General features: G+C 41.1%; 1 protein-coding gene across 2 annotated transcripts in view; it reads left to right on the forward strand.

Annotated features, from left to right (window-relative positions):
• Nucleotides 1–5620: 5620 nt before the first annotated feature.
• Nucleotides 5621–24441, forward strand: part of REEP3 (receptor accessory protein 3) — a 43578-nt gene continuing 24757 nt past the window's right edge. Inside the window, exons 1-2 of one of the 2 annotated variants that reach the window (XM_041127353.1) lie at nucleotides 5668–5711; nucleotides 22971–23066. In XM_041127353.1, the coding sequence (XP_040983287.1) occupies nucleotides 23065–23066 (2 nt within the window). In that variant the 5' untranslated portion in view covers nucleotides 5668–5711; nucleotides 22971–23064. Of the gene's footprint in view, nucleotides 5712–22970; nucleotides 23067–24441 lie in introns of both variants that reach the window. The other variant, XM_030030821.1, reaches the window with a different exon arrangement.

The raw sequence follows: 24441 nt of genomic DNA on the forward strand, positions 1-24441 counted from the left end.
ACATTGTTTCCTGATAAAATGCAGCTGGTGTGCATATGAGCTTAGTCAGCAGACTATAAAATAGCACAAGCTTTCCATAATGATCAGAAACATCAAAAGCAGAAAGTGTATTTAAAAAAAAAATCTCGAACAGATTGCTATAATTATTAAATGCGATGCATCACAAGTAGTGATGGAATATAGCTGAGATAATATTACCCAGACAGGAAGAAATAATATGGCTTTGGTTTGTGTCTCTGTATACAGATTTCAAAACCCAGAGAGAGGGTGGATCATCAGATACCAGAGTATGTGTAGCCCATCATTTAAAGTGGGTTTGCTCTCATGAGAGAGACATGTATTTACTGTAATATTCAGCTGCAGCTATTGAACAATTTAACAGCTTTAATGCCACTCTACTTGGGAATAGGGGGAAAATAAACTATACAAACCTGTCCAGTGGACTGCCCTACTGAGATTCACTGGTGTATAACCCTGGTGTGTGGTTACACTTACTGACAGAGTAATGTTTGCAGGTCCATGTGAAATACATGTCAAAAACCTTCCTGCCTATAACTTATCAATACAGAAGTAGGGGAGTGACAGGTATGGCACTGCTACTTTGTGAAAGTCTTTCAGGTACTCTTGGTGATCTGGAAATCAGCTCCTCTGTTGCCTCTGCTTGCCCTTGTGGGGCTGCATCTCATGTGCTTTCAACTCCAAATGGAAGCAATAAGGTAGGATGGACATATGACTGCTGCCAGGAGAACAAGTCTCAGATGGAGCCGTTCTGAACTTTCCCCTTCCTTTTGAGATCACATTTCCCTTCAGAAAAAAATTCTAAAGGGTGCTCTTATGTTTCTGCTAAGAAACAAGGAATTGGAGGCATTTAACTCATTGCAACCAGTCTTTTAAAACTGATAAAACCAATCAACAGTTGCATGATAAGCCTTTTCACAGCATGGTGAATTAAAAAAAAAAAAGTAAGCAGAGTACTCTTTTAAATTTTTACTTTTAGTTAGATTAATTGGATTCGGTCTGAATTGCCTGGTTCTATTCTACTATGCTGCAGTCAAAACAGGCCAGTGCTGGAGTGATGAAAATGCTTTGGCTTTATATTGACAGAGCTGTTCTGGATTTCTTTCAGTGCTCTGTCTTGGCCTTACCTGCTTTCCCTGACCTATAACTCACTGAATTAACAGTGCTAGACCTCATTCTTTTGTAGTCTTGAGGGAAACAAAAAAAAAACCTCTGGGCCTGTTCTTGCATTTGCTAACTTCTCTGCTTGCAAAGATTTCCCTCTACTATGCAGTTCAGTCATCCTACAACCCCAGCTAGATGCCTTTTTTAACTCCAAATTCTGTTTTGCTTAAAATTCAGTACTGACTGAAATTGTCAGGGCCCAAATAGTCAGGAAACTGAATTCAAGAAACACCCCACCCTACCCCTCCCCCCAAACCATTAATTTAACATCATGTTCTGGTTGCTGTTTGAGTTCTCAGGCTTCACGTTTGCAGCTATATCTGCTAATAGGAGGCAAAGAAATTATTCAAAAAACCTAAGGATTTTACTTATTAATATAGAAGCAAGAGCTTTAAAAGGAATGTCAGACTGTGTGTAAAAAAACCTGTGAGAACAACAGGGGTTAAACCTACCAGATTAAAAAAAAAAAGAAAAAGGCAGAAATACCCCTTTTAAACTTTTTTCTTTTCCTTTTTTCATTAATTTGAATGCTTCACATTCCTAATTTGGAATATTAATAAATTAACAAACATGTTTCTGAAAAAATAAACTTACGGCCTCTTGGTATGCTGTCTGCCTCCGTGTTGGAAAAAAAAAAAAATCACTTAAGACACAGCTGTGTTAAACACCAGCTGGCTTTGCCATGTTTCCCAGTGAGATGCTGCACTGGAAGGTTGGAACATACCTGTGAGCAAGAAGTGGCATGTCCAGAATTTTGCGCTTCAGCTGCTTTGATTTCATAAAATGTCCACAGTATTGCCCAACGATCACTGTCAGATGAAATTCCATTAAGGCAGTAGGACTGCTGGGCTGTTTGTCAAGTGATGGGAGTGTACCTTTGCTGTCACTTCATGCACAGGAAAGATACATGAAGAGTTAAATATTTGACGGTAGCATAAACCATAAATTTCAACCATATTCGTTAATAATCAGTTATGGGAATTGCACCAGCTTGAAGTATTCTAAGAAATAGTCATCTTTACCCATTCTGTATTCTGTTGTTTCAACAAATAAACTGATATCATCTGTTCCATATTCTGGCTCCAAAATTACGAACATCTCTGTTATGGTTCAGTAACTGAAAGAATTCTGTAATTTTTTTGAATTTCAAATTGTTCTGTATTTGAGGCTCATGTAGAATATATTCATTTAAAACAGCAAAGCTAAGAAAAACCCAGCACCATGATTAACATACATGCATTTTTGGGGAGCTCATCTTCCTAGTGCAGTGGACCAAATCCCATAAATCCCACAGTCAGCATCAAAAGCTCTGTCAGAAACTAGCTAGCATCTTCAGAAATGTTCAAATGCTGTTTTCAGAGCTGCAAAGTAGGAAAAATGTTTGTTTACCTGTAAAGGAGGTGAAAGTTCAACATTAATGTTTGTATATATACATTGTGTTATATCAAAGAAGTTCAAAGAAAATTGAGGGCAGGTGACCTTTGCAAGTGATTACACTGTTAAAACTATTTAAAGCAACTTTTAACTATATCAAGTGGCTTTGGGGGAGGGGGGGTCTTAAAAATATCCTATAATGATATAGCTGGAAATCTCTTCCTTACATAAAAATAGACAGACATATGAGTAAGACATCCCAGGTTTGAATAAGTACATGGCATGGTTTTAATTGCTACACTGCTCCCTTTGTTTCTGCTGTGCTGGAGTGTGGATTATCATTCTCTGTGAACTGGAATACGGGGAAGTCCATGTGGCATCCTTGTGCCTGTCTGCTGGAGGCACAGAAAACACCACCCAGCTTCTTGCACTGAACTAAGTCTCAAAATGTTCTATGAAATAAAGTGTAATCTTCTTAGCAAGATAAATTACTCTTAGGAGCCATCTGCCTTTACCTTTTAAAAATGCCTTTTTAAATGTAAATTTAGCTTTCCACCAGAGACAGTATTGCCATGGCAACAAACACAAGAAAAATAAATGTCTTTATACAAAATAAAGAGTGGTTTTTCTCTTAAACATACTCCACATAAAATATGAAGCTATGGAATTAATGTATACGCTATCTCAGCCAGTAAAAAAAAAGTATCAGTCTTTTCCTCGAATGGTTCTCTGAGATAGTATCAAACACATGGTTGCTTGCTGTGAAGAAATCTATTGTATTCTTATTTAATATGCTATAAACCAGAGCTCTCATCTTGCTCTAGATGGACTGGAATGCTACAAATTTCAGCAGAGTGTTATGCAGGCAGCAGGATCTGCCTCTGCCCAGGAGTTTACATAACTGGAGTCTAAAACGTAATCTCTCCCAAGTAATTTATATTACAAATGTTTTCCTGTGCAAGTTTGATTTGTACAGTCTACCACTGGAGACGTTTATTATTCAAGGGGCATACAACTAGTGGTTCAGATTTCTCCTTTCCTTGAATGCAATGAAGAACGCATTCAGGTTAGGCCTGTTTTGAAAATAAGATTGATGAGTGGTGTCCTTTAAATTGCCCACAAAGAAATTCCTCTCTACCTCTTTCTGCATTGGTTACACCCTACAGAGGTCAAGGTAAGGAGAGACCCAAGATGCCCAATATCATTATTTTCAACACCCAAATCCTTGCATGGTAAAAATAAACTTTATGGTAAAAATAAAGTTTATATTACTGCACACCTTCCCATTTCAAGCTTCAAATTTCACAGTATACAACTATAGCAATGGTTTTCAAACATTGTCATTGTTGAAATGTTCCATGTTTGTTTTTTACATGTTTGTTCCATTTACCACCTTCTTTCTTTCCTGAGTCACTTTTAGCCTTTTGACTGCATATGTTGCATTTGAAGGCTGCAGAGGAGTGAAGATTCCTGTGGCTGGGTTTTACTGGTTCAAGGAGGTGAGGAATTCTGGCACTTGCCTGTGGGACAGAAACTACCCTGCACTCATCTCGCACCTCTCATCTGAATAAGACAATAGCTTACAAAGATTAAGCCATTTCTTCTCACTGTATGGCAGGCAGGAAGACTATGTATTATCCTCACTTAAAGACATGTTGAAGAACTAATTTCTGCTACAGACTGTGATGCTGACCTTGGCGTGTCATTCACTGCAAGTGTCAGCAGGGATGGTGCTGAAAACAGTAACCTCTTCTTTCTCTACCTTAACTGCCAAGTGGCATGTTCAGTAGCATCAGCATCTGTTGCTTCAGCTATCCCTCTGTTATATTTGTTGGTATCAGAAGAGTAAAGTTGAATGTTTCCAGTGATGGCATGGGCAGAACTTTCTACAACCTCCTCTTCTGAGAAAAGATGAAGCAGTCTGTTTCAGCAAAATGTTGTCCTTTCACGCGTACAAACAGTTCTGCATGAAGTGTAAAGCTGGTATGCAGAGACGGATTGCAATGGCTTAGCTAAGGTATGGGGGAGTAGTCAGCTTCTGCGTGTCTTGACCTGCCAGACCATGAGCTTGCCAAGAGTATCTGGACTGGGTCATATCGTGGACTGTCCTGCCTTAGGCAGCAGCCGACAACAGGGTGTCTAGCGAAGGAACAAAGGTAACAGGGCGCACAGGCACTAATCCTTGCCACACGTATCCTCCTGGTCACCTGAAATTTTGGACCAACTGCATGTGGCTGTCTGCATGGCCCACGTAAGGATGTGTCCTTAGACAGCCTTTGGGACGGAGTGCTTGTAAGGAAGTATGGAGGACAAGCACCTTCCCGCAGCAGCTTAGACGGGTGCTGGAACCCTGCGGGAGTCAGTTCTGCTCTGAGGAGAGAGCTTTAGCCCATGCGAGCCAGCTAAAATACTGTGGCCTTACCTAACCCCTCTGGCAGGCACAAGTGGCTTGGCATGCTTTGTCCCACTGCAGGCCAGCAACCTCCGGGCCACCAAGGCCAGCGTTAGGTGACATGAATGTGTGAAAGGAATGTTTTGATGCGTCCTACAGGAATGCAAGGAATCGGCGAAGGCAAGGGGCAAGCATTCCAGCCTGCCTTTCTCGCTAGAGTTGGTCGCTGTGCTTGGAAGGGAAGAGATGAGCAGAGGAGAAAGGGTGCCTTACTGCATTCCTAATTAATTAGACCTGTCCCTGTCTCTTTCGTGCACCGGCCCGACGGGTGCTGCGCAAAGGCCATCTTCGTGGGTCAGTCTGAAAACAGAGGGCCCTGCGGCAGGACGGCGGCGGCCGAACCCCACCGCGCAGGCAGGGGCAGGGCTAGGCTGAGCTGAGCTGAGAGAAGAGGCGGCCTAGCAGCCCCGCCCAGCGCCCACCGTCCCCGGGCCTGCCTACCAGGCACCGGCCCGAGCCCGGCCGCCCCGCCAGGGGAAATAACCGCCCCCGCCTCCCCCCCCGCCCCCGGCTTCCCGCCGCCGGACAAGGATCCGCCCCGCGCTCCCGTTGCGCCCGGGCCCGCGCCTCCGCCAGGGCGCATGCGCCCAGCCGCCGAGCCAATGGGGTGGGTGGAGGCGGGGTCGCGGCCATTCGGGTCCGGCTGGCTGAGGGGACGCGCTGCCGTCGTGATGGTCTCCTGGATGATTTCGCGGGCCGTCGTGTGAGTGCTGGGCCGGCGGAACGGGCAGCACCGGCCCTCAGTGGGGCGGGGAGTGGCTCGTCGCTTGGGGTGTGGGTGGTCCCGGGGCTTCCCCCGGCGGGGCTGGGAGGGAGGCGGCGCCCCTTTCTCTCCCCCCCGTTCCCCTCCCCCCGTTCCCCTCAGCTGCGCGCCCATTGGGCGGCCACTGAGTTGCCGTTGGGCCGCGGGCGGCAGGGCGGTTGGCCTGGCCGCTACGGCACGGCACGGCCTGGCCTCGCCGCTCCCGGCGCAGGTGGGGCGGGGGGCGGTTTCCTCCGGTGTGGCGGGGGCCGCGTCGTGCGGGGCCGGTTGGGTTGCCGGGGCGGGGGGGGGGGGGCGGGTGTCTGGGCCGAAGTGCCGCTGTGCCCCCTCAACCGACGGCTTGGAAGTGCTGTGTTAATAATGCAAACCACTCCGCTTTTAGGAATTTAATTAGTTGAGAGCGCTTCCCCCCCCCCCGCCGTTGAAAGGGGTGAGGTAGCGGGAGCTACGGTTCTGCCCCAGAAGTGACACTTGTCTGGCAGCGGTTGAGCTGCCTGGTGCCTCAGAGGGTCGTTGTGCTTCCAGAAGCGCTCACAAAAACATCACCGGGTGAGGACAGGTTATCTCTCCTGGTCACACCATGTGTTTCCTGCTGTAAATGTGTGTTTTCCTAAGGCTGTGTAAAGCCAAGAAGCTCAGGCCTCTGGTGCCTGTCACACATAAATTGTGAGCGTTGCTTGTAAACTGATCCAAATTAACCTATAAAATCTGTTTGGTAACTGTTTTCCTTTTTAACTTGTGGCAGAGCTGAAAGGGCTAGGAGAACGCTTGGGAGTATGAAATGGGGTCTGTCGTGAGTATAGGTCGTCAGCTGATGAAGAGATAGACTGGCAGTGTTACTGTGTACTGGTCTTTCTGCAGTTGAGGTTTTGGCAACCAAAGAGGCAAACTTTCTTAGGTGAAAAGTATCATCTTATGTGTTGTCCAAGTTCTATTTGAGAAAGAGTAAACTCTAGTGCAACCTCTGGTCTTTTTCTTAGGCACTGTACTGTTCCTTCCTGAAACCGATGGGTTATTTTGCTCATTTGAATAATATTCCCTAATAAATGTTGAGTAGTATTTGAACAACTGAGTCTTCCTTGTGCTCCTTGCTGAGTAGGTCTGTGACTGTGGGGGTCCCAGTGCTTCTTGGGTTGCTTGAGCCGAGATTTGCTGTGTGAGACTTTTTGCCAGGCAAATGAAGTGAATCTGCTCACAAAGCAGTCCAACAAACATCTGAATTAGTGCAAAGTATGTAGCAGGAGTGTATGACCCAAAGCAGGGCATAATAGGATTTTCCTGTTTTGTTGGTGACGAACATCCCCCTTAAGTTGTCTAGTGTAATTTCATCTGAAAACCTTATTTGTTGTCAGGAAGCCTTCTCATCTGCTGCCTATGTTTTCCTGCTGCAGTCTAGTTGCCTAGATAAGTAGCAGTCCTTCTCCCTCTCCCTGCCCTCCCTGAGACTTGTTGGGTAATTGAAACTTGCAAAGTAGAGCATCATGTTCCAGGATTGGCAAAGGACGACGTTGGTTTGGAAGAGGGAGCCTGTGGGAAGAATTGCTGTTCATGCACTTTGTTAATGTGATCTTCCCATGGGCAAGACACAGCACTAGAGGCAAGAGGCATATCCTTACTTTCTGTATATCAGATGTGGCTGCTGAGCCTGTTTCTACTTTGTTATGTAGAAGCAGAACCAGAAAATTTTTATTTTAACAACTTAGACTGCATTGGTTGTAAGGGTAATATCAGCAATGCTGAGCACCTCGATTTCTAATGACCAGATTCTTGAGAAGTTAGTTGGTTTTTCCCTGAAATGCTAAGGTATTGTATTTGCATTGTGAGGGTTAAGTCCTCTATAGGCCTAACCAATAGCACAGATAATGAAGAGAATAGCTACTGCTATTCACAGACATATTGCAAGAGGCAATAAAGAACAATGTATTGTGCAGTTCTGTGTAGTTTGGTTTTCTGGTTGCTGTTGGTCACTCATTTGTGTGCCCTAATTATTTTTGCTGGGAAGGGTGTCCTTAATATTATTTATAAATCCTCTCTGCCTTGTGTCCTTGTTTCCTAGCTGTGGGACTTAACCAGTTTGCCAGTATTCAGCTTCCCAGGAAGGCGGAAGTGTTCAATGAGAACTTGGACATCTTTGAGACTATTGTTTAACTTTGCTTTATAGAGCAAAATTCACGTGAAAAAGGAAGGTGGGGAGTAGCACAGAAGTAGATGTGGTGTGACATAAGAGGTATTAATTTCAGTGGTCTTGAGACTGTCCTCCTCATCCTCTTTTCTCAGTGTCCATTATACTATCTTCTTCTATTTGATCTGTTTTCCTTCCTGGTCTCTTTCCAGACATACCTGTTCCAGTGGCTTTGTTTCTCTGACTTGTGTGTCATGAGTTCAGAAGGCATATACTACCTTTTCCTTAAATGCCATAAGAAAGATGGAATTATTTTTAACCACTACATAGCTGCTAAGACCTGAGGTTCTCTCTTACTTAAGTAGTGTTTTAATTTTGGTGCAGTGACTTTCTGTTATGTATGAGAGCTATAGATATCCTATGCTGTCTGTAGCAAGTCCAAGAAGCCCTGCTGTCATGTGTGGGCAGCCATCAGGAATACCTGTTGTCTTGACTGGTGATTGGAAGAAGCAGCAGTTGTTCTGGCTGCAGCAGAATTCTCCTCTCCTGACTGACCTACTATTTTTCAGGGCCAAAAGAACACCAAAATATTAATTTGTAGGTGTGTCACAGTGGCCTCTGCTGACTTTAGACATGGAGGACTTGTTCGGGTATGCATGTCCAAAGCAAACTGACTTCTGGTTCAGTTTGAGAGTTTGCAATTTGGGGTTAATCAACTCCACTTAAATAGTTTGGTTAAAGCTTTAAGGAACTAGGGAATGGAGCTAGTGCAGAATTAGAATTCTTAATTGCATGTGAATTGTTTCCAAGAGTCATGCACAGGAAACAGGGAGTGGTTCAAATTCACTGCTCCACATAATAATCTTTGGCAAAACTTCATTTTAATGAAAACTTTTCCCTTTGCTCTATAAATGCTATTATACGTAGGCATCTAAAACGTGAAATACCTTGTACTAATTGTATGTCTTCTCTTTTCTGTGAAGAAGCAGATGACTTGAAGCACATAATTAAAACATCTTTTCATTTTAAAGCTTTGTGTCTATGGGGTGCTGCTGTAGTAAGTATAGGTCGTTATTAAGTCTAAAACACACTGGCTATTGCAACAGCGTTCAGAATGATTACTGCGGGGTTTTTCCTTTTTTCACTTCCAAAACCAACACGAAGATATGTAATTTCTTTCAGAGTCTCAGAAAACTTCTTGAAGTGGTACACCTTGTCAAGTTCTTAGTCTTTAATGGTGGGAATAGCTTTTAAATTTGTGGCTGCCCATTTTGTTAACTACTAATAGAGCCTGTGCCTGACTTTTAGTTGCTTTGATTGCTCATTCTGCTCATTTATAATGTCTGAGCAATTGTGTACACATCAGTTGCTGAGACAGTATTTAGTAGTAAACACACTGAGTACTTGTCAGTCACAGCCTGGTATGGATGAGATCAGACTATCCTCTTGTGCCAAGCAAAGAGCATCCTAAGTACAAAGTAGATGGCCATTTTGTTCTTGCAATCTGTTAAAACAGACTGTTTGCTGTAATCTGTTAACTTTTTTCCCCTCCTCACTTAAAAATGAAAGTTCCCCCATCTGTGCTGCTTTGTAACACTCTCCCCACCCTCATGTTTAAGTACATACTTTGTTTTCAGTAAAATTGGTGAGCAGTCATGACTGTTGGAAGGGAGAGTTGTAGTGGTCCACAGGAGGACATATTGTCTTGGGTACTAGTAGTTACTTTTCTGTCTGCTTGTACTTACAATGCCTGCCCTCCCCACCCCCATTTTAGAGCCTTGCAAGGAGCAAAAGATGTACAAGTAAAAGATTCAACAAGTGTTCCTTGGTTCTGATATTAGATTATAATTGTAACTACATTAAGCTGGACAAAGACTGGGGCATACAGGGGGTGACCTGAAGGTAGATTGTATTAGTCTCTTTCAGCTTTTGCTACTTTACAGATTGGAGCTGTTTCTTTCATGTCCAAGGCATTCTCTTACTCTACTTTTAATACTTCTGTTGTTGTTTTTCGACATTTCCAGACACCTAGCTGCCCCTAGAACTACTAGACATTTGAGAATGGGTGGCTGAAGCCATAGCTTCTGTATTGATTGGATTGTTGTCAGGAATATCTGGCTTAGTGTGGTGGTGATGTTTTATGTAACTGGGTATGCTTTGTTTGTAAGCCTGGATTGTGTCTTCCTCTTGGAATACAAATTCTCAATTACAAGTAATAAGTACAAAAATATTTACCCTTTTGTTTGCTAATCAACATGGTGTCAAACATGTCTTGAAACAACCATAATTCATCAGATGGAATTATGTAATGATACCACCACATGTTGTGTGGAAGGAATAGCTAGATACAGCCTAATCTTCAAGTTGGAAGGGCCATTTGTGGGAGAGCTTCTTGGACTGTTTGTAGCCTGGCAGGATGGTTCCAGCTGAAGTATTGTATTGGGTTTGTGTGGTGGGGTTTTGGTAGTGGGGGAGGGGCTGCAGGGGTGGCTCCTGTGAGAAGCTGCTAGAAGCTTCCCTGGCTCCAAGTTGGACCTGCGGCTGGCCCAGGCCGAGCCCATCAGCGATGGTGGTAGCGCCTCTGGGAGAACAGATTATAGAGGGGAAACCTGCAGTGAGTAGGGGGATTGGAATGTGAGGGGAACCCCTGTGCAGATACCAAGGTTAGTGAAGAAGGAGGGGGAGGAGATGCGCCGGAGGAGGGGATGCCCCTGCAGCCCATGGAGGGGAGCGGGGGAAGCAGATGCCCACCTGCAGCCTGGGGAGGAGCCCACACTGTAGCAGGGGGATGCCCCCAAAGATGGCCGTGAGTCTATGGGAAAGCCTGTGCTGGAGCAGTCTGTGAGTGAAGGACTGCAGCCTGCAGAAAGGACCCATGCTGGAGCAGTTCATAAAGAACTGCAGCCTGTGGGAAGGACCAACACTGGAGAAGTTTGTGGAGAACTGTGTCCTGTGGGAGGGACCCCACGCTGGAGCAGGGGAAGAATGTGAGGAGTCCTTCCCCTGGGGAGGAAGGAGCAAGCAGCCTTTTGGTGCTTTGTTGCCCGCTGGGCTTAAACCATGACAGATATGAAGGATGTTGAGTGCTCTTGGATGCTGAATGCCTTCTGGTGTCCTTCCAGTTTAAAGGCCTGTAAATTGCTGCTGCCCCTGTGGGGAAGAAGGAGTTGCTGTCATGATGTGAGTGACTGAGATGGAGAGATGTGCTGAAATGTCTGTCTCACTACAGAACAGCAAAGATTCAGTCATCACGTATCAGTTATCCTTGGCACTTTGTGCTATGCTTAAACAGATCTCGCTGGCCTGTTGCTGGGAGGGGCCATACCGCCCTTCACCCTCTCCTCATTCTCTGCTTTCCACATGGTCCAAAAGTTGTGTGGCCACAGGGGGAGTCTGGTTGTTTTGTCAACCCAAATGAAAATTAGCATGCTTGAAAGAGGTTAATCTTTTTTTAGCTGCAGCAAACTGCACCAGCTCATGCTGCTGTAGTTGCTAGGTAAGTGCCATGGTGAGAATGAAAAGTTGCAGGACAAAACCAGCATTGTTTTTGGCATCACATATTACCAGACTTGTTAAAGGGTACTCTGAAGCTACATTCTTCACTTGCACATTCTGCTTATTCTTTCCTGTAGTGAAACTATTTCCAGTAATAATGGTGCAGCTGTTCTAATCAAACAAGGTGTCAGATTTTTTTAAAGGGTCTTAAATTTTATAGGTTGAAATCTGTAAGCATATATAAGTCTAGGGATTAAGTGTATTGTCTTGTCTGTGTGAAAGTTTAAAATCATTTACATAATTGAACAATGAAATCATGAGAGCACTTCTCTCCAATAGCTCAGCTTCTCAGGCAAACCTAATACGTACAGCAAAAAGTGTCTGCTCAGTAAACTTGACTTGCAATACCTATTCTCAAAGTTAGTGCACTGCAAAATGAGTAGCTCTGACAGTTTGTTAGAAATGTGTCCCCACTGCCTGCCTGGCACACCTTTCCTTAAATCACCATTTGCTACGCAGTCTAGCTGGTCTTTTCTTTCCTGTGTTTGTGCGATTGTATAGATGCAGAGCATGCGTGGTCAGTGTTCACACCCTATGGCAGGCGGGTGGACTAAAGCTTGCTCAAACAGATGGAGCACAACTAGAGGCATACTGTGGAGTCTGACATTCTTAATGATCTTGGTATGTACTCTGTTAAAAATTGTGCTGAAATCCACATCTGTGTCCTATGCATTGTAGATAAAGAAATACCAAGAACTGCATGGTCTGGCACAAAAGGACATTTCTAATTAAAACAAACAGCCTCCACTCTTGCATGTTCCGCAAACCAATGTCTGCTTCTACTGAGCGTATTTTAGGCTCTTGAGCATATCTGCAACCTTGGTGGAATGGCTTGTCTTTCCTGGTTATTTTGTATTTAGAGCCAACTCCTGATACGCTCATATAAGGCTGAGGAAGATCCCAAGCCAAATCCTGATATTTAAAAAAATCTGCTTTTGAAGTTTTGGAATTTTAAAACCTATACTATTATCTGAAAGTATTAGGTTTTTAGAGAAGAAAGATCTGCCAAACTAGATTGTACATCAGTAGGTTTAACTAGATGAATGTTTTCCTTGTGTTTATCATCTTTGAAATATTGCTCACATATCCTGAAGACAGTTGGAACTTGCATTTGAAAACTACGTGCAGTTTCCTTCAAAAACCTTTAACCCAGCATTTAAATGCAAGGATTCACAAATCTTGGATGCTGAATGCCTTCATTTTCACTGCAGAATTTTTACTGAAGTGAGAAGTCTGACATAATTCTTTAGTTTTTCCTGCTAATAAAGCTGTTGGAACTTGAAGTGCTTGAAGGGGAAAATCAGAAAACAGTTTGTGCTTGTGCCTTCCTGCCACTGTGTATGCTGGTGTTATCCTCCCTCCCCATTTTGTAACTTGTTGATCAAAACCATGGAAAGGAGAGTGAGGAAAATGGTCACTAGCTTAGAGATAACTTGATTAGTTTTGTTAGTATAGTAACATTAACTTAAACTGTAATGTTAAAAAAGTTAATTCTTTGGCTTTGTGATTTTCACTTTTGTCTGCTAATTTTTTTCCCAGACTAGGACTTTGTTCTAGAACACATGGTTTCCTTTATGTCTAAAAGCATGTCTAGTGTTACTCTGTTGAAGTGTATTTACTATTAGACTGTTTTAGAAGCCAGAGAAGAAGCTGACCCATTCACATTTTTCAGCAGCGAACAGCTTAAAGTTTACTTGGAAGACAATACATCCACAGAAACATGTAATACATGTTTTAAATGACTGCTTTGGCAGTCATTAGTTTGCCAGAGATGCAATATAAGCAGTGTTGGTTTTATTATTCTACATATAGAACTTTTATTCAAGAAAAACTACCACTCAAAGTTAACCTTGAATGCTTGAGATAAAATGGAATTTACATTTGTGTAAAGAGGATGATGTGAAACAGGCAAATTACCTTTCATTCGCATTTGGCAAATGATGTTTCTGAAAAGGCGTACTTATGTTCCCTGCGTATCTTCTGTTTTCTTAGGCTGTTTACCGTATTCGTGTTAACAGAATTCTTCTCTCAAAAATGAGTCTTTGGTTAATTAGCATAGTGTGCATTATCTGTTTTTTAAGAACAAAACCTACCCCTCAAACTATTAATGCATGAGTCTCTAAAGAAAAAACAATAAATGACTGGGTTTCAGAAGGGAGGAAATGAAGGTATGTTTTAGCGTGGTATTTTTGACATTAAGGTTAAGTTACTAATACAACTACATGAATAAGTTTGGTAGAGAGTCTGCATGCTGGCAGTTCTTGGCTTGGTGTCTAACAGTGTATTCACAGAGTTCTCTAAGTACCAGTTATAACTGAGGAAACACGTATACTTTGGAATGACAAGTCCAGATGTTATCTCAACAGTATCTGCCAAATACAGATTTCATAGAAGAAGCCTTTTCCTGTGTACAATGGGGAAGTTGGTTTTTGAATGCTTTAAGAGGCTTCAGAAATGCTTTTCTGGGTCATAAGATTAACAGAATTGTTTGGAAATCAGGGACCTTAAGGCAAAAATTGAGATGTAAATAACTTCTAATGATCAAAAGCAAAAAACCCAGCTGTCTGGGGAAGAGAAGACAGGCTAATATTTACCTCAAGAGTTGTTGTTATGTGGTTGCACTTTTTTCTTTGCTCAAATTCTTATCTTTTTGTAGTATTTTCTGGGGAGAGGCAGGACCTTGAGGCTGGTCTGTGACAACACCCTTAGGTTCTAGGATCTGTAATGATTGAGGAGGAGCTTTCTGGCCCTTTGGGTTATGAACTTCACTTTTCTCTCTAAAACCAGCCAGCCAGATTAATATTCTCCATAGTGTGGCCTGTAGCAGTGTTGGACACTTTTTTTAATTTCAAAGAAATGCAACCCATATGATGAATGTATGGTTACATGCAGTGTGGTTTGTCTTTCACTTACAAATGGCTCAAAAATAAAATGTGGTTTTTCTTGGAACAAGCAGAAGCCATTCTTAGTTGAAACTACTCCTATTTTAAATGTTAGTTTCCTATAGCCAGTTATTCTGATGTTGATGGTGTTCCAAAAATGTTGAGGGAAGATACTTAGAGCAGCAAGCAATGGCATGATTGTGGATTTTAACTTCTCCAAAGTCTCTAGTAGACCAATGTAAGGTGAAAAAGCAAAGTTGACAAGGTAAGAATCCAAGTGGGAATCCATTTTTTGTTAACTATGTGGCATTCTGAGGTATTAGAGGGAATGAGTCTAGACTGTAAGTGATGGCTGAGGCCAGGATGGGGAAACTCCAGTGCAGTGGCTAGCTTTAAAGCCACTTTCCAAAGCTGGAGGAAGCTTTAGATTCCAAAAATGGTTGAGAATGAGCACAGCTTTATAGTCTTAACTTGAGAGAATATAAACTGTTTTTCCTCTAATATTGAAAATAGATTACTGAACTTCCATAGTTTGTGTTGGATACGTCAGGTCACTTTTTCCTTATGCAGCTGCTGAAACAATAGAGAAAATATGCTTGAACACTTTAATACAAATAATTTCTCCCTATCTGATGCAGGTGAGATTTGGATGTGCAGTTATGCACGGGCTTCCCATCATTACTTCCATAGCTTGATTGAAGGTAATATAACTTAGGGTAAATATGCCCAAGTTAGTGCTAACAAAGGAAGAACCAGCCTTGGATTCTTTCAGGCAACCAAAAATTTCTTTTTCCCATCATTGAAAGAGCCACTAAAAATACTGAGTTATCTTGCTTTGGGACTTAGATACATTAATGGGTGAGGCTACTTTAAACATTAAGTACAGTTGCTGTAATGAGAATGTATTTTGGGGGGGGTTGTTCTGGAGATGTGATGTTCATGTATTTTTGACAGCATTTGTTTTAGTTTGTTTCTATCAGCTGCAGAACTTTTGTCACTTAGTATTGCTGTTCTTCAGCTATGCTATCTTACTGCTTCTGTTCCAATTTTGTACTGAATAAAAGATCATCTTCATATGTGAATCTGGTTCTTACCTGTCATTTCAGCAGGATTGGGATGTTGGACATCTTCAAGAGCTGAAGCTTTAAGACTATTAAATGTGTTGAAAAATTTGCAGGAGTTGGCAGTACTGAGGTGATAGTATTTGCTTTATTCTTTTATGCTAGCTTTGGCTCTCCAAACATCCATCTTTGCTTGTTTCAAAATTCACTGTGGCATGGAGCAGAGAAACCTTTGAAAAGAAGTGGCCACTGACTTCATATGAGTGAGTCAGACTTATTGTAATGAACAAGTTTTCAGTGTACTGGTTAGATGAAAATGGAAGGTGCTTGCAAGGTCTCTCCTGGATTCTTCTAGAGTATCCTCGATGTGAAGGACTTCATATTCTTTATTCAGAAATTAAGACCTAATTAAAAAATTGTAGGAGTGTCCAAAATTATTTTGAAGACACTAGACACAAAGCTTAAGACTAGTAAGTAGGTAAATAAGAGAGCTGGTAATTTTTTACTTCAATTTATCAAAGCCAAGAAACTAACTATTGAATGCATATGTAACTTTAAACTTCGTGACAAAATTTAACACCTCATTCTTGAATTTGTAATGTTAATGTTAATCTTGTTCAGCACTTCATCTGCATTAAATTAGTGATGTCTTTTAGGAGCTCATCAGAAGCATCCTAAATTGAGAGGATCATGTTGCTCATGAAAACCGTATGTGTAGGTTGTAGTACCTCAGAGTAGTAAGTGTAAAGAATTTTTTCAAAAACAAAGCAGCTCATAAATGTGTTTCTGTCAATCACCTTTACTATGTAAACTCTTTTAAAGCATAATCACCTAAAATAGAGTTTATGCTATGTGACAGGTTCTTTGAACATCCATGTAGGTATCAGCTTTCATCTTTAACCTTAAAAAATAATTGTGGTCTTAATTGTGTTCTTGCTCACCTGCTCCATGGAGTAAGCTTATTCATGCATGTACTGAATAAAAATAGAAAATATCTGCTGAAAACTAGAGTTGGTTTGACCTTTTTTAAAAAAAAGAAAAATAACAAATTAGTCAGTTGGTTTCTTCTGACATCTTTAATCCAGCTGTCAGTCCTTGCTGATCATTAAAAGAAAAGCACAGTTCAGTACAAGGATGCATCTTTGTCTTTGAACAAAATCATGCCAACTTCTCTTAAGAGCTGTGTGAGAAGTAGATGTGGTTGTTCCTAATTGTTGGCTAGTTCTCAGTGTTCAGTTGTGCTTCTGCCTGATGCCACAGGTGGCTGCTGTGAGGCCACAGATACTTTGCTTCCAGTGGTAAACAGTCATAGCAACAGGTGAAATCAGGGATTATTTAAGGTAGATTTGAAGGAAGATAACTTATTTGAGGTTTGAGTGTGAGCAACTTTGGAAATTAATACTTCTCCAGCAGCAATGAAATTCTGCTATTGAGCTTGATGTAAGAGCTAGTGAAAGATTCAAGTTCTCTAACAAGGGTTACTCTGTATTGAAGGCCTTCAATGTTTGCTCTTTATCACATTGAAGTGTTATAGATGCATCTTGTTTCAGTTCCTCAATGTGGGTGCTTGGAAGTTATGAGCTCACCTGCTGACTGTTCTGCACATGTGGTTGAGCTTAGTAAGTCTGCAAACAGGAAACAGTACAGGGATAGTAAGGAAGCTATTACAGTAGTGGTCAAACACGTATGTTAAAATAAAGTGATGAATAGGTAGGCATGCAGAGAAGTGACTAAAAGTTTTATAAGAATTTCTATTCCTGCTACTTTTCTATTTCGCTTTACAATACTAGCTTTTTGGAATTTTCTGTACTGCTGGGTTTGTTGGGCCTTTTGACTGTACGTTTTGAACAGGATTTGAGAGCTGGTGTTGTGTGGATTTTGGTTTGTGGGGGGTTTTTTTGTTGGTTTTGGGTTTTTTCTTTTTTTTATGACATGGTGGTGGTATCTCCAGGCTTATACCCTTCTGTTAAAATATGCCCAGGCTATCCAGCAGCACAAGAAAAATTGGTCTGTTCTGGACACAAGTTTTGGACACCATCTTCAGACACAGGCATAGATTCTTCTAGTGAGATTGATAGGCAGTAGCTTCTCCCCAGGTACTTCTGCACTGTATGTGATCTATACATGACCAACAGCTGGGTTGTTTCACCAGGTTTGTGTACCAGTAATGCCCTGTCAACTCTGAGAAGAGAGTGACTGAGAGAGCTGTGTTGTTAGAGCACTGATGCAGCTTGTCCATGTGAAAGGCAGTCTCCAGGCTGATTTGTTAGGGTAGCCTGGGTTTTGCTTCTGGAGTTTTTTTAGCAGTACGTTGTTCCAGACTGCCGCAGGCCCCTGAGAGGGCTGTTAAAATGCACATGCAGTAGGTTGGTTGCTGGGAGAGTGGGATCCAAGGGCCTTGTGTTTGCGGTATATTGCTGGCTAACTGAACTGGCCTAATAGGCTTCAAGCCATATGTAGGCTGCGTGTTGGAAATTCAAGGTTAATTCTTGCTGAAGGAGGTAGCACATCTAATGTGTATTCAGGTATCAAGTGAATTGTTAATTAAGACTGCTGTCTGATCTGTTTTGTGTTATGTAGGGTTTTGTAGTAGCAAGTAGAATGAGTAACAGGCAACCTAGAAAAAACTATGAAGTTTCCAGTGCTTTCAACTCTTTGAGCATATGGAGAAAACAAATGGGAGTTTTTAGGAGGATGCATTTATAGGTGAGTTTTGCTGACAGTAATGGCAGGAAAGGAAAATCCTCGTTTTGGACTCAAAGAAATTTATCTGCAGAGAAAATGAGGTTTCAGTGTTCACTTGGCATCTAAATCTTGTTTTCTCTGAGAGAAACCTGGTGAGCCTATGCAAATAAGTGATCAATCTTACTTGATGTATCTTGCCTGTAAGTATGTCAGTACTTCCACACAGATTCCAGTACAGAACATCCCTTACAGAAGATGATTTTTTTGGTGTGCTCTTTTTAGACTTCTTTCAAGTTTCAGGCAGGGCTGTTTCTGTGTTGAGAGGACTTGAAGAGTATTTGGCAACAGGTTCCCTATTTTGGGGTAAGTCAATAAAGTAGTATTCCATAAACATGAGTGGATAGGATACACGTAATGGAGCCTGGAGCTCTGCATTGGAAGAAAGACTTAATTGTCTCCTATCAGGCTGCTTGCGATTATTATACTTAGGACTTATTAAATAAATGTTCCTGACATAGGAAAGTCTCACTGTTTAGTAGGATTGGTAGGGAGGTCACTTTTCCCCTTAAAACTTTAAGGTGATTTTCAACTGCTTGAGTAATTGCATTACTTTTGGTTATGTTGTGCTTTGGAAGAATCTGGCAAGTGCTTTGGAGAGTTCCAGCTTCCTAAGCTGGAAGGTTAATAGCCTTCTTCCTCTGCTTAAGAATGTGCTTAATCAGATCTGTCAGTGCTTCTGGGTATATTCTTTAACTGTTAAGACCTCTTTTCTATGGGTATTCTTTATATAAGAATGCAATGAAGATTTTAACAAACCTGTTTCTGATTGCATTCCTGCCTTTTGGTAACTCTAATCTGCTAAAGGAGTTGCTGAGTTTAAGGTTTGCTACTGTTAGCAGACATGTTCTTTTAATAGGATTTATGTGATTTCCTGGGTTCCTTGCCCAAGGTGAGGGGTGAAAGAAAAAGCAGGATACAATTTGGTGTGAAGTTCAGGAGCTTATCCTCATGCTCCAGTCTCTGTAACAGACTAGCATTTTGGTCCAAGTGTATTTGTAATTACTTGAATACATAGTCTTTTAACATAGATTGTTATGGTTAGTGGTGTCTATCTGAATGTTGTCTGGTAGCAAAATGGAACTAAATTCTGTCAGGTGCTGGAGAGAAAGACTTTGTTTAGTGCCTTTCAAAAACATTCAGGACGAAAATGCCAGCATCAGCTTTTGTTTGTCTGGACATGTAAAAACCTAGGAGCTGACTGGCTTAGTCTAGAACTTACTACCCAGTTGTAACCCTTGGGGGGTGTTGGTGGGCACGACTGAGAGTCTGGCTTTTTCCCTTTAATTGGAGGTTGTTTTGTTTTGTTTTGGTTTTTTTTCCCCGAATAGGATTCTTACAGATACTTCTTATGCCTTATTTTGAGCATTAGGGTACCACACAGAGATGTGTAGCAGTTGTAACTTAGTGCATAACTGATTAGCCTTACCACTTTATAGCCAAAAAAAGAGAGAGAGAAATCCAAACTGCTTATCTTGTATGGGAATGGCTCACAAGTACTTGAGTAGCATACAGTCTAAGCAAAAATGTTTATGCTTTTCCAATGTGTGCTGATTGAACCTCAGTGGACGCATTGTTATGGAGTACGGCTATATCTGCCTTTTTAAAGCCAAGAACAGCCAGTCAAAGACTCAAGCATTGTTCTTCAGACTAGATTTCATTCAGCTATCTAGTTTCCATTAGCAAACTTCCCTTCAAAAGAAATCTTGCTTAAACTAAACTTGCTAATCATAACATGGAACAGTAATTATAGTTCATATAGAAGCAAAGTAATACTAACAACATCACACCCTGGTTTCTGCATAGATACTGTGGTACAGTTAAGGCTTTCATACCACACAGAGCTGGGAGTCATCTACGTTACTTCTGGTATTTCCATGGTGTCTGACCTGCTCTTAGAAAAGCTTGTGTGTGTATATATAACAGGAATGGAAGATGCTCCTATAATAATTTGCAGGTAAAGACTAGTACTGGGAAGGGGAACTGGGCATGGTCAGCAAAGTAAGGAAGTATAATTCGCTTCCAAGGTTTTGTGGAGATGGAGAGGATTCTTTCATTCTCCAACCTGCCAAATGCTGTCAAGTGATCCTTCAGGATGTAGATGCATATTTCCACTGTAGATGCACACATTAGCAAATGTCTGTGCCAAGATCGTCAGTCTGTCAGTAGGTGGACAAATCGGTGTCATCTCTGTTATCAAATTTGTTAAGGAAAGGGAGCTTAGCAAATGGCATTGTCTCCAAAGTATCTCATATTGAGCGAGTTTCCTCAATGGCTTTTACTATTAGGGAACACTTGTGACCCTTATCTTTCTGGATTTCAGAGGAACAAAAGAATAAAGTGCCAAACACTATTGCTTGCTTGGGGCAATTCTTTGGCAATGTGAACAGACTGAAGTCTTAAATGCACTGTTGGTTTAATGGCTTAGTGTTTTGGGACTCTGGATGCAAGTAGTCTTTTTCAGCGACTTGGTGGCTTTCATTTGTGTCTTGGTTTTTTGTTTTGGGTTTTTTGGTTGTTCTTATTTATTTATTTGTTTTAAACATTAGCTTTAGAATTGTTTACTATCCAGGTTAAATATGCTCTGTGCCAGAGCAATGTGTGTACAGGTGGCTGATTTTTCAGTTAACAGTCAAATGCAAATTCAGTTGCTTTGCTTCAGAAATGAGTTTTTCAAATAGTTGTGCACTTTAAAGCTATTCAAACTGTAAGACTGTGATAATACAGGCAATAGGTTGTTTGTTTTAATACAGCTACATGGATACACAAATACATTGTTTTATTCAGATTTCAAGGCTTTTTGCTACTTTTTTTTGCTTTGTATTTTGATTTTTAATCTCCTAGTGTATTTGAGAAACACTTCTCTTTAAATGAACAAAGTCTCTTTAGAGGAAGCGGTCGTACCAAAACAGGAATGCTACATTAGTTGCTGACCACAGCTGAAAAACTGAAATAGCTAGGCATAACAACTGGCAGTAAAATTACATTGGTAAGCAAGATTATTCATATATCTACTAATAAAATAAAGTAAACAACATCACACTCAGCTGAAATCTGTTTCTGTCTGTGGAAACTGGCTTTGTTTTTGCCAGCTACATTAGTGCAGTGTGCTGATGTCCAGTGTGAAATACAAACTGCACTTTTAAAAATAACACTTAAGCTTTTAGATTTGAAAAGCCTTGGAATAATTGGGCATATCCTCGAAGTGTGTTGTACAGTTACTGTAGAAATACTAGAGGAGGCATGTGCTTACAATGTGTAGCAGTAGGTGTTGCTAACATCTTTGAAATTTTGGGTGGTATTGATGCAAACAGGAAAACTACTAGAAAATGCTTGGCTGTTGTAGCTATCTGTGTCAATGATAGTGATTGTGCCCAGGCTCCCTGCTGCTCCTGTTCTATGTGTTTCTGCTTCAGTCAGCTGCAGTGATCTCTCTTTTGCCTGTATACTAATCTATCACGTATAGATTGAGGGTAAAAGTGGATTTGCTGACCTTCAACTATGCTCACTGGGGACAAGTTGGCTTTTCTCCTGTTGATTTGCTTGGTAGCTTCAACTAAGATTAGATGACTTTGCCCATGTGAAGGAAGTAGTGATGCCAGAGTTGGCAGCAGCACCATGCCACACTTAAACTGTCAGCTCTGGCTCTAAGGAGATAACAGGAACCAGTACTGTGAATTTTTTATTACTGGCTAAATGTGCTGATGTTTTTCAGTTTAGACTTGTCTACCCCACAAGGCCCTTTCAAACAAGTAGCAGTTTTTCTAATACTTTCATGTTACAGCAGTATTGAACACTAATAAGTAATGATATATTGCGGTGTTACATTTCTTGTTCTTTGGCTTTAAAAGTAATTTCTAGAAAAATACTTTAAAATATAAAAAGTGAGTACTAAAATAGGGATTTTTTTTTTTGACTCCTGATTTGACCAGTATTGAGTAACATAAAGATTCTCTAGTTGGGGACAACTAGCTACCTTTGTGTTTGTCTTGTGCTAGTGTTCTCATTTAACTTGGTCATCTTTAGTGTAGCTTTATGATCTTCTTAACTGTTACTGTAATAAGCTTTCTGCTTGAAGATCAATTGTTTCCAAAGCAGTGTTCTCAAAATTCCGTTCTGTCCCAATTCTTGTTTCTACCAGATTTTAGAGGATGACACATTCAGAGGATAAATTGCTGTTTAAATTTAAAAATATGCCTTTTTTTTTTTTAAATAGTAGTGGTGCTACTTGACAGTAAAGCGAGTCAAAAAGTATATACCAAAAATCTGTTAAGTGAAAGATTCAAACTGTTTGTTTCATATGCTTCACAGCAAGAAACTTACATGTGCAGGGTACTAGTAGCTATTTAAATAACTTCGGATTATTTTTTGAGAATTTGAGAGAGGTGCATAGATGACCAGTAACTGCTGGCATATAATTATGCAGCTGTGTGACAGTTGGTAGTGGTTATGATGTTCAGGAACTGCTTTTGTATCTTTTCTTTGAACAGATAAATTTCTGCCCTTATAAAGTCTGTGTTATGTTACTAGGATTAACAAGGTTTTCCTTATCTCTGATACTTTATGGTTATAACTTCAGCCAGAAGAACAAGGAAAGGTGAGAGCCATTAGAGGTGATGGGTTACTGAACAGGGTATTCCACAGGGACAAAAATGACAGGAATAGCTGTTGTCTGCAGAATTTCGTGAAAATGAAGGGTCTTTGGTCTCATATTCCTTCTGTTTCCAGATCTCCTGTTATTTGGGTGAAGTGAGGTTTTTAACTTGTTGTCAGGCTTTTCTCCTAGTGGGGAATAAAACCATTCAAGGTTTTTGACTGTTGTTTTTCTTGGCTTTAGGATGAAAGGTCTTGGATAGGCTTCTACAGATTAGTATGCTGAACTGGAATTCAAGTAGTCTGGACTCTTTCAAAAGGCATTCAACATCTGAAACATGTAGCTAAGCTCTGCTGCAGGGGAGTAGCAGCTTGCCTATACATATTAAAAAGCTTCAGGATCCATCTTCTGTTAACTACAGTTTAGCATGAATTGTGAAATTCTGAGCATCCAGATTTTAAAGTGCCACTATGGTACACTAGTTATGCTTTTTCACATCAATATTATTTTAAGTGATCTGCAGTGCACAGTTCCTTCCCACTACAGAGGAATCTGATCTCTTGGAGACCTGCTTGAAGTGCCCTTCAGGTCTTCTGCTGCTATTGGCCATTAACAATTCTGTTATATGGGTAAAGGCCCAATGTATGCAAAGATTGCAAACATGCCCCAGAAGATTTGTTCAGTTCTAGTCTTGTGTTGTGGAAGTGAATGCATCCTAGAAAAGAGTTATACATGATTAACAAGCTTTGACTCCTACTTACAATCAGGTAGTAATTCTTTTTATTGTCCTAAATGAAATTAAAACCAATTATTTTTCTTACAGCCTTCTTTGTTCTTTAAAGGTAAGAAAATATATGGTTCAGTGTCTGAGACTTTTTCTTGGGTTTTATAATTTTTAAATTAAATGGTGAGGAAAATACATACATATTACACATTCAGGAGAGGATGAGGATGTAGATGTGAGACTTACACATTTGACTGTGTCTGACTTTGGGCTTCTTAGTGCAAGAAAGATGTTAATTTATTTGACAAAGTTCAGTGGAGGCCACCAATGTGGTCACAGTCTGTGACTTGTGAGGAGAGTCTGAATGAACTGGGCTTGTTTAGCCAGAAAAGTGGTGGCTTTGGGGGGACTTACTAGAAATCCTATGTAACTTTTTGGAGGTTATGAGAGCCAGGCCCATTCTCTTGCTGTTCTACTCAGTCAAGAGAGACAATGGTCATAAACTTCAGGTTCTGACTGGATATAACTAAAACTTTGCACTGGAAGGCTCATTAAGCATTAGAACAGGTTGCCCAGAGAGGATGTGAAATCTCTCTTTGGAAGTCTGCAAGACCTGACTGGCTGAAGCCTTAAGCAGCCTGGTCCAAATCTGATGTTGAGCTTGGGTTGAGCAGGAGATTGGACTAGATGACTTCACAAGGCCCTTTCAAACATGAAGGGTTCTGCAGTTATGCTTCCGTAATTTTGTGCTGCCCCCTCACTTGTGGCATTTACAACTTAACGTTAGTACCTCTGCCAGTATCCCCCTGCCTCTGCAACAGGCTTCCTTCCATGGGAAACTGTGTGTTTGTCTTACACTAAAGATGGAGAAACCCTCTCTCTGTGGTATCTGTGATGTTGAAGAAAGTATTGCACCTTTGCTATTAAGTGGGGAAAAAAAAAAAAAGGAATTGTTATGTACTATATGTTTAAGTGTTGGAGATGACTTGG

Source organism: Aquila chrysaetos, chromosome 11 (assembly GCF_900496995.4).
Source record: "Aquila chrysaetos chrysaetos chromosome 11, bAquChr1.4, whole genome shotgun sequence".
Classification (NCBI taxonomy): domain Eukaryota; kingdom Metazoa; phylum Chordata; class Aves; order Accipitriformes; family Accipitridae; genus Aquila; species Aquila chrysaetos.